General features: G+C 40.4%; 1 protein-coding gene and 1 long non-coding RNA gene across 19 annotated transcripts in view; one reads left to right on the forward strand and one right to left on the reverse strand.

The window, feature by feature from the left end:
- Positions 1 to 13,641: 13,641 nt before the first annotated feature.
- Positions 13,642 to 14,263, reverse strand: LOC122207242. 3 transcript variants are annotated; one of them, XR_006196730.1, is made up of 2 exons: positions 14,061 to 14,263; positions 13,642 to 13,832 (listed from the first exon to the last, which is right to left on the reverse strand). It is a non-coding gene; the product is annotated as an uncharacterized LOC122207242 (long non-coding RNA). The 3 variants fall into 3 exon arrangements; XR_006196729.1 differs by having other exon boundaries at positions 13,945 to 14,263; XR_006196731.1 differs by having other exon boundaries at positions 13,935 to 14,263.
- Positions 14,264 to 14,594: 331 nt separating this feature from the next.
- ADAM22 (ADAM metallopeptidase domain 22) overlaps positions 14,595 to 15,431 on the forward strand; it is a 242,406-nt gene continuing 241,569 nt past the window's right edge. For all 16 annotated transcript variants that reach the window (XM_042917060.1, XM_042917181.1, XM_042917077.1 and 13 more), the window contains exons 1-2: positions 14,595 to 14,721; positions 15,187 to 15,347. In XM_042917060.1, the coding sequence (XP_042772994.1) occupies positions 14,637 to 14,721; positions 15,187 to 15,347 (246 nt within the window). In that variant the 5' untranslated portion in view covers positions 14,595 to 14,636. The remainder of the gene's footprint in view (positions 14,722 to 15,186; positions 15,348 to 15,431) is intronic.

A 15,431-nucleotide genomic window follows, 5' to 3' on the forward strand; every position in this document is an offset into this window, starting at 1 on the left:
AATGCATGTGTGTGTATGTAAATCTATGTCAGATTTTATAGATAGCCTTCTAAAAACCTAGATGAAACTTGGGAAATTATTTGTAGGAGGTATTTTTTTCTCTTAATTTTCCAAATAATTAAAAGGTATTTAAACTTGCTTTATGATCCTTAGACTTTAGAGTGATAGTCGCTTCAATTTGCAGTGGCCCTGTTTGCCTTAGTTGTATCTAATAAGGAGTAAAAGACTCGAACTGAACCCTTCCAGTAGTTAAAAGTGTTAAACTTTATTTTGACACCATTTTTGAACTATTATTTTGAACACTGGGCTTTAAGATACTGTCCTCCAAGATCTTCATAATGAGTATGTCAGGTTTTAAGAAATGCTCAAATTCTGTGTGTGGGTAACAGGACCACCACGTAGAATTTGTGTGAGCTGGGCAGTGCAGATGGGTGCCCAACCAAGGGGAGGGTGGCAGGTAGTAATTGAGCCTCCAGTATGCAGTAAGTAGTGTGTATGAGGTAGCAGCCATGTAGAAGTATGAATACTTTCTCTCTTAACTTTAACCAAGGCATGGTCACCTGGCCAAGGTGCCTTTGCGGTTGTGTTTACTTAACTATGGTTTGGTTCCCAGATTTGTTCCCAAAAAGACACTTAATTTTTAATGTAGCAAGGCATCTTAAGGAAGCTTCAAATCCTCAGCAGGGTAGATAGAAAACTTGGTTTGCTTGATAAAAAGTGACAGCCTCCGCCAAAAGCATCTAGACAAACAAATCCCAGCAAGTACATGATAAGTTTAATTCTTTGATAACAAGAGCATTGAAGTGGAAAGGTGTGAAGGGAAAAAAAGGCACCCTAATTAGCTTTAGCTGTGGGCAACAGTGCAGCTTTCAAAGTTGGTGGCTCTTTTTCTAGGAGTAACTAGAAACAGCAGCAGTAAAGACAGTGTGATTTTGTGACTTAAAATGAATGTTTAATTTTCTGAGGTAACAAGCAGTTCTAGCAAAGGTGTATTTTACATGTCAGTAGAATCTTAAATGGTTTTTAAAGCCAGTGACTTCTTTGCATGTATAGATTAGTATATTAAAATAATGGAGCCATATATAGATGTTATTAATTCTAATGTTATAATAATTTGTAGATAATAATTTGATGAATGTCAAGACAAAATTACCTACTTTTAAAGGAAACAAGATTTTATGTATAAAACTTAAACATAAAACCATTGAACTTGAATCCTTATCTCTGGAAATGTGAGATTATTATGCTATCAGATAAAAATTAAGGTTTTTTTAAACACTGGTGCTAGGATGGATGTGTAGTTAATACTATTCTATCTAAAGAATATATTAAAATGATAAATGTTATATCTATTTAAATATCAATTTCTATAAATATAGTTTGGTTAATGTGAGCCCAAATAGTTTTGTTTCACTTTTCAATTAAGAATCATTCCAATGCTATGTTTCATTAGTGGAGTGAAATATGAGGAAGACCATCCTCTCCCGAAGGAGATGGAAAGATTTTTCAAGCATAATGTAAACTAATCCTTCACTGAGCTAGTCGGATGTTAAATCATGGGATTCCCAAATTAAAAGGTCTGAAAGAATGCTGGTTACACAGTAGGTTACTCAAAAGATTAAGTGGAGTCAAATTACCTTAGATATCAGCCACTATAGACTTGGTGGTGTTGAACTCTGTGCTGTGACCAGTAATGTAATGCATGAACCATACGCTGTGATTTCATCATTTGTAACATAATGGAGAGTAGGTCAGGGACTGAGAAGGAATGGTAAAGTACAAAGGCAACTAGATCAAATGAAAGGACATTAGTCTTCTAGCTGTGTTAGTTACAAGGAATGTTTAATGCTGTTACACAAGTAGTATAGCATCCATGTTTCCACAGGTTCCAACCTTTGCATAAAGAAGCCACATTATGCCCACCTACATGACTATATGGACTAGTGATTTTGCACAAGTAATGTTAAAAATTAGAACCATACCCTTACTGATAAAGGCCATTAATTAGCATTAATATTGTAGGCAATATTAGAGGGAAGTAGCCTCCTTACAATATCATGCAAAAAAAGGGAAAAGCCTGGGAAGAGCAGTGGGCAATTAAAAATGCATAAAGAATCTTGACACAAAGTGTATTACACAAACAAGAAAAATACTCCAATTTTGAACACTGGGAAAACTGTGTGACCAAAAAAATAAGACTTAAATAGTAAGAACCAGATTAAGACAGCCACATCTATTAAAGAATGTCACAATTCCCTCCTGAAGAAAGCAAATGGGAATTATCAAAGTCCCTGTATATTAGTTTATTTCACTTGGTTGTGCTTAATGTATAATAAATCGCATTCAGCTTCTGTTACTGTACCTGATGTGATCAACTTGCCATCAGGGGTCTGATCTTGAGGGATTGTGCCATGTTAATGTTGGTGTCTGTTCCTGGCAGGTTGACCTCTTGGCAATGGCAGAAACACGAGGTCAGCTTCAGTGAATAGAAACCCATGCTGTCAAATCTATATGTGACTTTTTTCCTGCCACCATAATCCTTTTGCTCATGTATCCATTGTGCCAGCATTGGGGTGGCATTAACATACAGTAATGAAGATGCTCACACTTTGTGCCCACCTCCATGTGCCATGTGCCTATACCCCTTGTACTCTTTCTTCAGATCTTTTTTTTCCCCAAGTCCCTTTACAGCCATATGTCATTTCTCACTGCTCAGCAGTCCATATATATTTTAAACTGAGGCCAGTTCTCTTTCCCTACAAAGGGGATGACCAGGTATACCACTTGAAGCTCTGCCCATCAGGAAGATTTTCTCTTGTGACTGGCTTTCAATGTCACCACTGAGTGGAGATGTACGGCAACTACCATCTATTCTAAACTTCCACCCACAGAAGCAACTAATCCATGAACCAAGTTTGGGTTTTCCTCATGTTTCATCTGGTCCAAAGGGATGGCCCATACACCTGTAGGTATGACCTGAGGGAGAGGTACTGATGCAATAGAAATGTATGACATGGGGATCTCAGCTGCCTGTTCATTCCTTGAGCTCTCTGGTCTTGATCTAGCTCAATCCTGGATGTACCAATTATCCATTTTACAATGGATTATTGGTACATCTGCCCAATTTTATGACTTGATAGTTCTGACAGAACCTCAGCTCATGATTGGCAGTTGTGACCACATGATGGTTTTTGCCCCACAGACAGGTACTTCATCTCATGTCATCATCTCATAGAACAAACTTCTCATTTTTCCAAAAATACATAATTATTCACTAAAGATGGCATAGCCTTACTCTAAGCCTCCTAGGGAAAGTTGTCATCTCCCTATTGGGGCTTTACATAAACTCGTTTTTCTACCAATGATACCTCTCAAACCTTTGAACCTGCCTGGTTATATGACTGCAGAGCTATTTTCTGCTCACAGTTGGCAGCCTTTCATGCCCTTGGATGGAAGCGGTACTCCCATGTGGAACATTCTGCCTCCAGAATCTAAAGAGGCTTAGCAAACATTTTGTTTCCTTCATGTTTAGGAAGTTCAGGATGCAATAACTTGTCCTTTGCTTTGGATGGGATGTCCTGGCATGCCCCTGACCACTGGTATTCTAAAAAATGTTATTGATGTGACAGTCCCCTGAACTTTCTTAGGATACATCTCTCATCCCCTGGAAGACATGCCTCACCCAAGTTTCCAATGTGTTAGTAACTTATTATTCATATGGTCTGAAAAATATAATATCAATACAATGGATTAATGTGATGTTCTTAGTGGCATCCTCTAAATTATGACAAAGGACAAGTTTAAATAGCCCTGAGTTAACACTATAAATGTAGGAAGTGTCTGATCCAAACCATCCTGTAGGACAGGGTTACTTCAACGAACAAATCAAAGCACACCTGGTGGAAGGTCCAAACCACCACTACAAGTAGGGAGATAAAGCAACCAGAGTCACAACAACAGCATGCAACACACTCCAAAAACACCTCCTGAAGGGTCAGGTCCTGGACAGTGTATGACCTCTTTTTAATATAGTAGTGCTCACAGGTTCAGGACACCTAACAAGCTATTAAAACACATAAAGGACAGAAAGCTAGCCAAACTGACAAAATGGAAGAATTATCCTGAAAAGAAGTTCCAGTAAGAAATGCTGGAGAATTTCTGAATTTCTGAAGAAATGCTCCAGAATGCTGGAGAAATGTGAGAGAATTGCTCAGAACAGATATAAATAATATATCTGATCAGAAATTTAGAATAAAAGTCCTAAGATTAGTAGCTGGGCTTGAAAAAAGCATAGAAGACAGCAGAGAACTATTGCTGCAGAGATCAAGGAATGAAGAAATAGTTCACGACAAATTAAGAAATGTTGTAAATGAGGTGCAAAATAAACTAGATGCAGTGACAGCAAGGATGGAAGAAGTAGAGGGGAGAATAAGTGAAATAGAAGATAAAATTAAGGAAAATATTGAAACCAAAAGATAAAATATTAGACCATGAGGGGAGAATTAGAGAGCTAAGTGATTCATTGAAACGTAATAATATCCGTATCATAGAGGAGTTCCAGAAGAAAAGAGAGAGATAAAGGGGCAGAAGGTTTACTTGAACAAATTATAGCTGAGAAATTCCCTAATCTGGGGAAGGAAGTAGGCATCCAAATCCAGGAGGCACAGAGAACTCCCTACAGATCCAACAAGAATAAGTCTTCTCCATGGCATATCATAGTGAAACTGGCAAAATACAATGATAAAGAGAGAATTCTGAAAGCACCCAGGGACAAACGGGCCTCAACCTACAAGGGTAGACACATAAGGACAGTAGCACACCTGTCCCCTGAAATTTGGCAGGCCAGAAGGGAGTGGCAGGAAATATTTAATGTGTGGAATAGGAAAAATAAACAGCCAATATCCAGCAAGGCTGTCATTCAGAATAGAAGGAGAGATGAAGGTTTTACCAGGCAAACAAAACCTGAAGGAGTTTGTGACGACTAAACCAGCCCTACAAGAGATCCTAAGGCGACTCTGTGAGTGGAATGCTGCAAAGACTACAAAGGACCAGAGACATCACCACAAGCATGAAACCTGCAGATAACACAATGACATTAAATCCATATCTTTCAATAATAACTCTGAATGTAAATAGACTAAATGCCCCAATCAAAAAAACATAGTGCATTGGAATGGATTAAAAAACAAAAACAAACAAACAAAAAAACAAGATCCATCTATATGCTGTCTACAAGAGACTCATTTTAGACTTGAGGACACCTGCAGATTGAAAGTGAAGGGATGCAGAACCATATATCATGCTACTGGAAGTCAAAAGAAAGCTGGAGTAGCCATACTTAAATCAAACTAGATTTTAAACTAAAGGTTATAATAAGAGATGAAGAAGGGCATTATATCATAATTATGGGGTCTATCAATCAAGAAGAACTAACAATTGTAAATGTTTATGTCCTCAACTTGAAAACACCCAAATACTTAAATCAATTAATCACAAACATAAGCAATCTTATTGATAAAATATGGTAATTGCAGGGGACTTTAATACTCCACTCCAACAATGGACAGATCATCTAGGCAGAAAATCAATAAAGAAACAATGGCCTTGAACGATACACTGGACCAGATGGACTTGACAGATATATTCAGAACTTTTCATCCAAAAGCAGCAGAACACACATTCTTCTCGAGTGCACATGGAACATTCTCCAAGATAGATCACATACTGGGTCACAAAACAGCCCTCAATAAATATAAAAAAGAATTAAGATCATACCATGCATATTTTTAGATCGCAACACTGCGAAACTTGAAATCAAACACAAGGAAAAATTTAGAAAGCCTACAAATGCATGGAGGTTAAAGAACATCCTACTAACGACTGCATGGGTCAACCAGGCTATTAAAGAAGAAATTAAAAAATATATGGAAGCAAATGAAAATGAAAACATGACAGTCTAGCCCATTTGGGATGCAGCAAAGGCAGTCCTAAGAGGAAAATACATTGCAATCCAGGCCTATCTCAACAAAAAATCCCCAATATAAAACTTAACTGCACACCTAAAGGAACTATAAGCAGAACAACAAAGAAACACCAAGACCAGCAGGAAAAGAGAAATAATAAAGATTAGAGCAGAAATAAGCAATATAGAATCAAAAAAAAAGGTAAAACAGATCAATGAATCTAGAGCTGTTTTGTTTTGAAAGCATAAACAAAATTGACAGACCTCTAGCCAGACTTCTTGAAAAGAAAAGAGAGAGAGAGCCCAAAGAGATAAAATCACAAATGAAAATGGATTTATTACAACCAACCCTCACAAATACAAGCAATTATCAGGGAATACTATGAAAAATTATATGCCAACAAACTGGACAACCTGGAAGAAATGGACAAATTCCTAGACACCCACACACTACCAAAACTCAAAAGGGAAGAAATAGAAAATTTGAACAGATCCATAACCAATGAAGAAATTGAACCAGTTATCAAAAATCTTCAAACAAATAAGAATCCTGGGCCAGATGGCTTCCCAGGGGAATTCTACCAGACATTTAAAGCAGAGTTAACACCTATCCTTCTCAAGCTGTCCCAACAAATAGAAACAGACTTCATAGAAATCTTCCAGACTCATTCTATGAAGCCAGGATCACATTGATTCCCAAACCAGACAGAGACCCCACTAAAAAGGAGAATTACAGGCCAATATTCCCAATGAACATGGATGCAAAAATTCTCAAAAAGATACTAGCAAATCGAATTCAATAGTATATTAAAATAATTATTTACCATGATCAAGTGGGATTCATTCCTTGGCTGCAAGCTGGTTCAATATTTGCAATTCAATCAATGTGATATATCACATTAATAGAAGAAAGGATAAGAACCATATGATCCTGTCAATAGAGGCAGAAAAAGCATCTGACAAAATTCAGCATCCTTTCTTAATAAAAACCCTCAAGAAACTCGGGATAGAAGGAACAGAACTTAATATCATAAAAGCCATATATGAAAAGCCAACAGCTGATATCATCCTCAACTGGGAAAAACTGAGAGCTTTCCCCCTGAGATCAGGAACACAACAGGGATGTCCACTCTCACCACTGTTGTTTAACATAGTGTTGGAAGTCCTAGCATCAGCAATCAGACAACAAAATGAAATAAAAGTCATCCAAATTGGCAAAGAAGAAGTCAAACTTTCACTTTTCACAGATGACATGATGTTCTACATGGGAAACCTGAAAGACTCCACCAAAAAGCTGCTAGAACTGATAAATGAATTCAGCAAAATTGCAGTATACAAAATCAATACACAGAAATCGGTTGCATTTCTATACACCAATGATGAAGCAACAGAGAGATCAAGGAATCGATCCCACTTACAATTGCACCAAGAACCATAAAGTACCTAGGAATAAACCTAACCAAAGATGTAAAAGATCTGTATGCTGAAAACTATAGAAAGCTTATGAAGGAAGTTGAAGAAGACACAAAGAAATGGAAAAACATTCCATGCTCATGGGTTGGAATAACGAATATTGTTAAAATGTCAATACTACCCAAAGCAATCTACATATTCAGTGCAATCCCAATCAAAATTGTACAGGCATTCTTCTCAGAGCTAGAACAAACAATTCTCAAATTTGTATGGAACCACAAAAGATCCAGAATAGCCAAAGGAATGTTGAAAAAGAAAACCAAAGTGGGATGCATCACAATCCTGGACTTTAGCCTGTACTACAAAGCTGTAATCATCAAGACAGTATGGTATTGGCACAAAAACAGACACATAGACCAATGGAATAGAATAGAGAACCACGAATTGGACAGACAAACGTATGGCCAATTAATGTTTGACAAAGCAGGAAAGAGTACCCATTGGAAAAAAGACAGTCTCTTTAGCAAATGGTTCTGGGAGAACTAGACAGCAACATGCAGAAGAATGAAACTGGACCACTTTCTTACACCATGCACAAAAATAAACTCAAAATGGATGAAAGATCTAAATGTGAGACAAGAAACCATCAAAACCCAAGAGGAGAAAATAGGCAAAAACCTCTTTGACCCCAGCTGCAGCAACTTCTTACTAGACATGTCTCCAAAGGCAAGGGAAATAAAATGAAAATGAACTATTGGGACCTCATCAAGATAAAAAGCTTCTGCACTGCAGGGGCGCCTGGGTGGCTCAGTCGGTTAAGCGGCCGACTTCAGCTCAGGTCACGATCTCGCGGTCCATGAGTTCAAGCCCCGCGTCGGGCTCTGGGCTGATGGCTCAGAGCCTGGAGCCTGCTTCCGATTCTGTGTCTCCCTCTCTCTCTGCCCCTCCCCCATTCATGCTCTGTCTCTCTCTGTCTCAAAAATAAATAAAACGTAAAAAAAAATTAAAAAAAAAAAAAAGCTTCTGCACTGCAAAGGAAACAATCAACAAAACTAAAAGGCAACCAACAGAATGGGAGAAGATATTTTCAAATTACATACCGGATAATGGGTTAGTTAGTATCCAAAATCTATAAAGAACTTACCAAACTCAATACCAGAAAAAAATAAAATAATAAAATAAAATAAAATAAAATAAAATAAAATCCCAGTGAAGAAATGGGCAGAAGACATGAATAGACACTTTTCCAGAGAAGACATCCAGATGGCCAACAGGCACATGAAAAGATGCTTAATATCACTCATCATCAGGGAAATATCAATAAAAACCACACTAAGATACCATTTCACACTGGTTAGAATGGCTAAAATTAACAACTCAGTAAACAACAGATGTTGGCAAGGATGTGGAGAGACAGGAACCCTTTTGCACTGTTGATGGGAATGCAAACTGGTATACCCACTCTGGAAAACAGTGTGGAGTTTCCTTAAAAAATTAAGAATAGAATCACCCTATGACCCAGCAATAGCACTACTAGGAATTTACCCAAAGGATACAAGAGTGCAGGTTCATAGAGGCACATGTACCCCAATGTTTATAGTATCACTTTCAACAACAGCCAAATTATGGAAAGAGCCCAAATGTCCATCAACTGATGAATGGATAAAGAAGATGTGGTTTATATATACAGTGGAGTACTACTTGGAAATGAGAATGAATGAAATCTTGCATTTGCAACAATGTGAATGGAACTGGAGGGTAATTATGCTAAGTGAAATAAGTCAGTCAGAGAAAGACAGATATCATATGTTTTCACTCATATGTGGAATTTGAGAAGACCATGGAGGAATGGAAAGGGGAAAAATAGTTTCAGAGAGGGAGGCAAACCATAAGAGACTCTTAAATGCAGAGAACAAATTGAGGGTTGATGCGGGACAGGGAAGAGGGGAAAATGAGTGATGCGCATTGAGAAGGGCACTTGTTGGGTGAGCACTAGGTGTTGTATGTAAGTGATGAATCATGGGAATCTACTCCTGAATCCAAGAGCACATTGTATATACACTGTATGTTAGCTAACTTGACAATAAATTCTATTAAAAAAATTAAAAATGTATACTGTAATGTTTTCCTTGTTAATGCAATGTGTTCCTGATCCTTTTTTTCTGGCCGGGATGGAAAAATATGCATCCACCCAAACAATGGCTGCATATCACCTATCTGAGGCTATGTTCACTTCCAATGAAGAGGATATTACATCTGGCACTACATCTGCAGTTGAGGCTACTACTTAGTGCAGTTTGTGGTAGTCTACTGTTATTCTTCATAAACCACATGAAAAGGATGGGAATCCACCATCTTTAGATGGTGCATTAATTTCCTCCATCACCACCATCACCATTGCCCCATATTAAGGTATATTTCTTTAGGGGTGCCTGGGTGGCTCAGTCGGTTAAGCGTCTGACTCTTGGTTTCAGTTCAGGTCATGATCTCATGGTTCGTGAGTTTGAGCCCTGCATCAGGCTCTGCTCTAACAGCACAGAGCCTGCTTGGGCTTCTCTCTCTTCCCCTCTCTCTGCCCCTCCCCTGCTCACACTCTTTTTCTCTCTCTCAAAATAAATGAATAAACATTTTAAAAAATTAAGGAAAAAAGATATTTTTAAGGTTTATTTATTTATTTTTGAGAGAGATTGAGCACAAGCAGGGGTGGGGCAGTGAGAGAGGGGGACCGAGAATCCCAAGCTGGATCCATACTGTCAATGCAGAGCCTGATGTGGGGCTTGAACTCAGGAACCAGTGAGATCATGACCTGGGCTGAAATCAATAGTTGACATTTAACCGACTGAGTCACCCAGGTGCCCCATGAGATATTGTTTTTGATTTATTATTTGGCTGAGAGATAGAGGCAGTTTCACAGATTCTAACTTGGTCTTTTTTTTTTTTTTTTCTTTCTTCTTTTCTTTCTTTTTTTTTTTTGGTCTTGTCCACTATAATAATTCTTACCCTGGAGGCCGGAGATACAATGTGGGGGATTTACTGAAGTACTAAGTATTTCTTTACTTTCTTTTTTTAAATGTTTATTTATTTTTAAGAGAACACAAGCAGGGGAGGGGCAGAGAGACGGGGACAGAGGATCCGAAGTGGGCTCTGTGCTGACAGGCTGACAGCAGTAAGCCCCATGTGGGGCTTAAACGCATGAACTGTGAGATCATGACCTGAGCCAAAGTCGAATGCTCAACTGACTGAGCCACCCAGGTGCCCCCAAGTATTTCTTTTCTAATAAAACATTAAGAGGCTAAGCAAATGACACTGTTGACCCACTATGAGCCAAAGCTTGGTGAGGACTTCATTTATTAGCTGGCTCCCATGCACCCAATTTAATAGGTACTTTGGTCCCAGGTATCACTGCCAGTTGAGACTCTGCATCCAACAATTATTTGGGTATTCTTCCCCCTTTCCCCAGTACAGTTACCCAGGTAAATGGAGGTAAGTCCCTTTGGGGAAGAGCTGAGGGAATAGTTACCATGTGTACTTACCATGTGATGCCGGGTCCTTCTTCTGAGGATATGACTTTTTCTTCAGTGGTTTCTTGGTTGAAAACTGATTTAAGTCTGGAAACAGATCATGATTCTTGATTGCAGCAACTTCTCTCAGCCTCCTGAGGCTGATTTATTTTAAAGGTACATATTGAGAAATTATCTTGTTACTCTCCATTGTTTTGCTTCTAAAGGAACCATGTTGTATTAACCAACTCCACCACTCTCAACATCAACTTGGCATTAGTCTTGGCAATGGCTTTTTTGACTTAATACCAAAAACAAAGGCAACAAAAGTAAAAAAAAAAAAAAACAACTGAGGCTATGTCAAACTAAAAAGCTTCTGCACAGTAAAGGAAACCATCAACAAAATGAAAAGACAACCTACTGAATGGGAGGAAATATTTGTAAAGCATACTTCTGATAAGGGGTTAATATCCAAAATATATAACTAACTCATACAAATCAGTTGAATGGATAAAGAAGATGTGGTGTATGTATGCCACAGAATATTATTCAGGCATAAGAAAGAAGGAAATCCTGCCATTTGCAACAACATTGATGGAACTTAAGGGCATTTCGCTAAGTGAAATAAGCCCCCCAAACACAAATACTGCATGATATCACTTATTCGTGGCATCTAAAAAAAAAAGTCAAACTTGTTAGAATAGAGAGTAGAAAATTGGTTGTCAGGTCTGGGAGGTGGGGATAATAGCGAGTGGTTGGTAAAAGGGTACAGATTTTTAATTATAAGTTGAATAATACCTGAGAGTTTAACATAAAACTTGGTGACTATAGTTGATAACATTGTGTTATATGACTGAAATTTGTTGAGAATAGAACTTAAATGTTCCCACTCCCCATCCCCACCATGTATTTGAGGTGATGAATGTGTTAATTAACCAGATGATGGAAACCAAATAAAAAATTCACCAAAAACCTATATATCAAATATAAATATATACAAAATAGGCAAGATGCAGTCAGAAGCATTACTTCAAAGAGATTCAAAGAATATTCTGTCTCTAGAGGATGGGATGTTTTGTTTTGAAATGACACTGGGATAAGCTTACTCCTGGCCCTCCCCAGAACAACACACACCTTGGAGAAACTGTGTAGTTTAGAGCAGGTATCTTCTCGCTTACCTCGCCTCTCAGGATGTCCATTCTGTGCCAAGAAGATGAAATGGTTTAAAGGCATGTCTCTAGATACACCTGGGTGGCTCAGTCAGTTAAGTGTCTGACTTCAGCTTAGGTCATCATCTCGCGGTTTGTGAGTTCAAGCCCCACGTTGGGCACATTGCTGTCAATGCAGAGCCTGCTTCGGATCCTCTCTCCCTCTCTCTTTGCCCCTCCCCAGCTTGCACTCTCTCAAAAATAAATAAACATTAAAAAAATAAAAAATAAATAAAGGCATGTATCTACTACCTTAAAAAAATGTGCAAACCTTTTGGACTAAGCAAGTCCTAAATCCAGTGTCTGTCTTAGAGAAATGCTTATAAGACATGCACAGGGAGGCATTGCTTATAACAATAAGAGATGTGTAAATTTAAAAAAAATATGGAGTATACTTAGAATAGCACAATATTTACAAAACCTGTAAAATTAATTATTCCAACTTAGAGAATTGGGTTAAGAATTTAGATGTATGATATAGAAGATGAAGATATTGGGCTTTTCCAGGCCTGTAGGTTTTAATTCTCTTTTACTGTAACTACTATGGAATCTCCTGCATCAAGGTGTAAAGTGTACGACTGAAATCTTTTAGATCTTATTCAGGTTATAATTGCATGTCATATATAAAATTCTTAAGTGTCTTATTTATTTGAAAATTTGGGGAATTTTTTTTTTTTTTTTGAAATGACAATAAGATCAGTGAGATGTGGTTACCTAGAGATGATAGAATGTTCCCTCAAGGGAGAAAAGAGTCCCTCTCTACTGTTTGCTTGTAAAACCATGTCTAAGTTGTATTTAATTTTGAATACCACACTTTAATTGGAACACTGACATACTGGAGTGTATTTTCAAATCATCATGATCATGAGGAAACCTAGAACCGTGTCACAAAAGGCAAGGGTAAAAAGAATTTTTGCCCACGGGGGAAGGAAAAACATCTTCAAAGAACATCACGTGGAAGATTCTTGTGCATGTTTTACAGGACCAGAATCAGGATGGAGGTGACAAAAACACGGGTTTGACCAGGAAGATGTGGAAATAGACTCAGATTTGAAAGCAGGATATCCAGTCTACTCTATAACAAGCCACGGGAACTTAGGAAATCATTTAAGTTCCCCAAACCACTGTGGTCCAATAGAACTGTCTGCAATGATGGAAATACCCCATATTCTTGCTCTACAATACAGTAGCTGCTAGCCAAATGCAGCACAAGAAATGTGGTTAGTGTGACTGAGGAATAGAATTTTAAATTTTATTTACTTTTAATTAATTTAAATTTAAATAGTTACATGTAGCTAGTGGTTGCAGTATTTAGAAGGTGCAGCTCTAAGCCTTAATTTCCTCCTCTCTGAAATGGGAATAATAACACTTATTAAATTGCTGACCCGAAGATCAAACGACATTATATGTGACCCCAGAAAAACTGTATCATACTACACAAGTGTTAATTACGGTGATAACTAATTACTGAATTGTATGTATTGTATTACTGTCTTATCCTCAAAAGAGTTTCTAACATTTGGAATTAGAGAAAAATGGAATAAGCAGCCTGAGAAAGTAGAGTTCCCCAAGTCTGGTTTTCACAAACAGGTTTGAGACAGGCAGAGATCAGAGAAAGAACAAAATATCCTGGAGACTTGGGCTATATTCAAGACATCCTTCCAGTAGAGCTTCTTGATGTTCTCCCTTGACTCCCCTGGCTGAGTTAACGATGCTCCTCTAAGCACTGTCGGGCACTTTCACACCGTCCTGTAAAAAAAAAAAAACAAAACAGTATTTACTCAACTGTATCTTAGAGCACATGCCTCTTACACTCATGTCTTTCACGGTTGTATCCCCGTTCTTAACCACCGGGCCATACAGTAGGTCCTCAATCAGTATTCGATGAATGATGAACTTAGCATGTTCTCTTGAGGGAGTGATTCCCCGTTAATAATGTAACCAGTAACTCTTTGAAAAACATTATTGAGGATGTACGGAGTGGAGGAATACTGTATCCAGCGGCATAGTTGGATATTTCGGTGCCAGGAGGCCTGCGGGGATGACCTCTCTTTCTCCTGCCCTTTTCCTCCCTCCGGTCTTCGGCTATGGAGGATCTCGTGGTCCCGAAAGTCGCTACCGTCCGCACCGCAGTGGAGAGGAGCGGGACGCGGAGAACTACATTTCCCAGCTGACTCTCCTGCGCGCGCCCCTGCCCGTGCGCGCGGGGGGCGAGTGCACCAGGCGCTCGCTCCCTGCCGAGCGCTCGTCGCCCGCCAGAGCCTTTGCCATGGGATGAGGTGGGAGGCGCTAGAATCCACTTAGCTACAGTCAACCGCCCAATGCAGCACTCGCTCGCTCCCCCCGCCAGCGGAAGCACCCGCGGAGCACAATGCAGCACTGAGGCAGCGCCGCGGCGGAGGCTGCAGCGCCACGGCCGCCGCAGCACGGTCCGGGGCTGGGAGGGGGTGGCCGAGGAGAGCCGGGGGGCGCGGGCGGAGGGAGCCGGACCCTGCTGCCGAGGCATGAGGAGCTAGCTGAGCGTCTCCAACGAGGCGGGCTGACGGCAGCACCATGCAGGCGGCGGCGGCTGCGTCCGTGCCCTTCTTGCTGCTCTGCGCCCTGGGGACCTGCCCCCCGGCGCGCTGCGGTCGGGCAGGTAAGTTCGCCACCCTGTGTGGCTTAGGGACGTACCATTTTCCAGGAGTCTTTGCAGCCCTCAAGCGCACTGGAAACGGGCATGCCCGTTTCCCGAGTGCGCGGGGAGATTTTTTTATTTAGAAGGGTGGTGAGAAGTGAAGCAAAAATACATGTGTGGGGGCGCGCAGATGCATTAGAAGCCTTCGGTCAAATGCATGTTTTTCCTCTTCTGAAGAAGCGGAATGCGGAGGATGGGAAAGGGGTGCTGTGCTTCTGGGCCCCGATCCTGGATGATCTCAGATGAGCTGGTCCAAGGCTCTCCGGCTGGTGTCTCTGCGTCCTTCCCAGATAGAGGGACCTGGAGGGAGGGGGCGGTGGGATTTTCCTACAGAAGACGTCGGACCGCAGGAGACACGCGTGTGGGTCAGGGTCATTATTTTCTCCTTTTCTCCCCGCTCCCTCCTTACCCTCGTCCTGCCTGGAGGAGACGCCTCGTTGACGGAGCTGGAGAGGAGGAACGAAAACCGCTTCCTGGAGCGCCAGAGCATCGTGCCACTCCGGCTCCTCTACCGCTCGGGCGGTGAAGACGAAACTGGACACGACGCGCTCGACACGCGGGTGCGGGGCCACCCCGGCGGCGGGCAGGTGAGAGGCGCGGTCCAGGGGGTGGGCCCGGGCGCGGCCTGGCCCACCCTGACCCCACGTTTGCTCTCCGTCGCCCTGGAGATG

The sequence above is a fragment of the Panthera leo genome, chromosome A2 (genome assembly GCF_018350215.1).
Source record: "Panthera leo isolate Ple1 chromosome A2, P.leo_Ple1_pat1.1, whole genome shotgun sequence".
NCBI classification, from domain to species: domain Eukaryota; kingdom Metazoa; phylum Chordata; class Mammalia; order Carnivora; family Felidae; genus Panthera; species Panthera leo.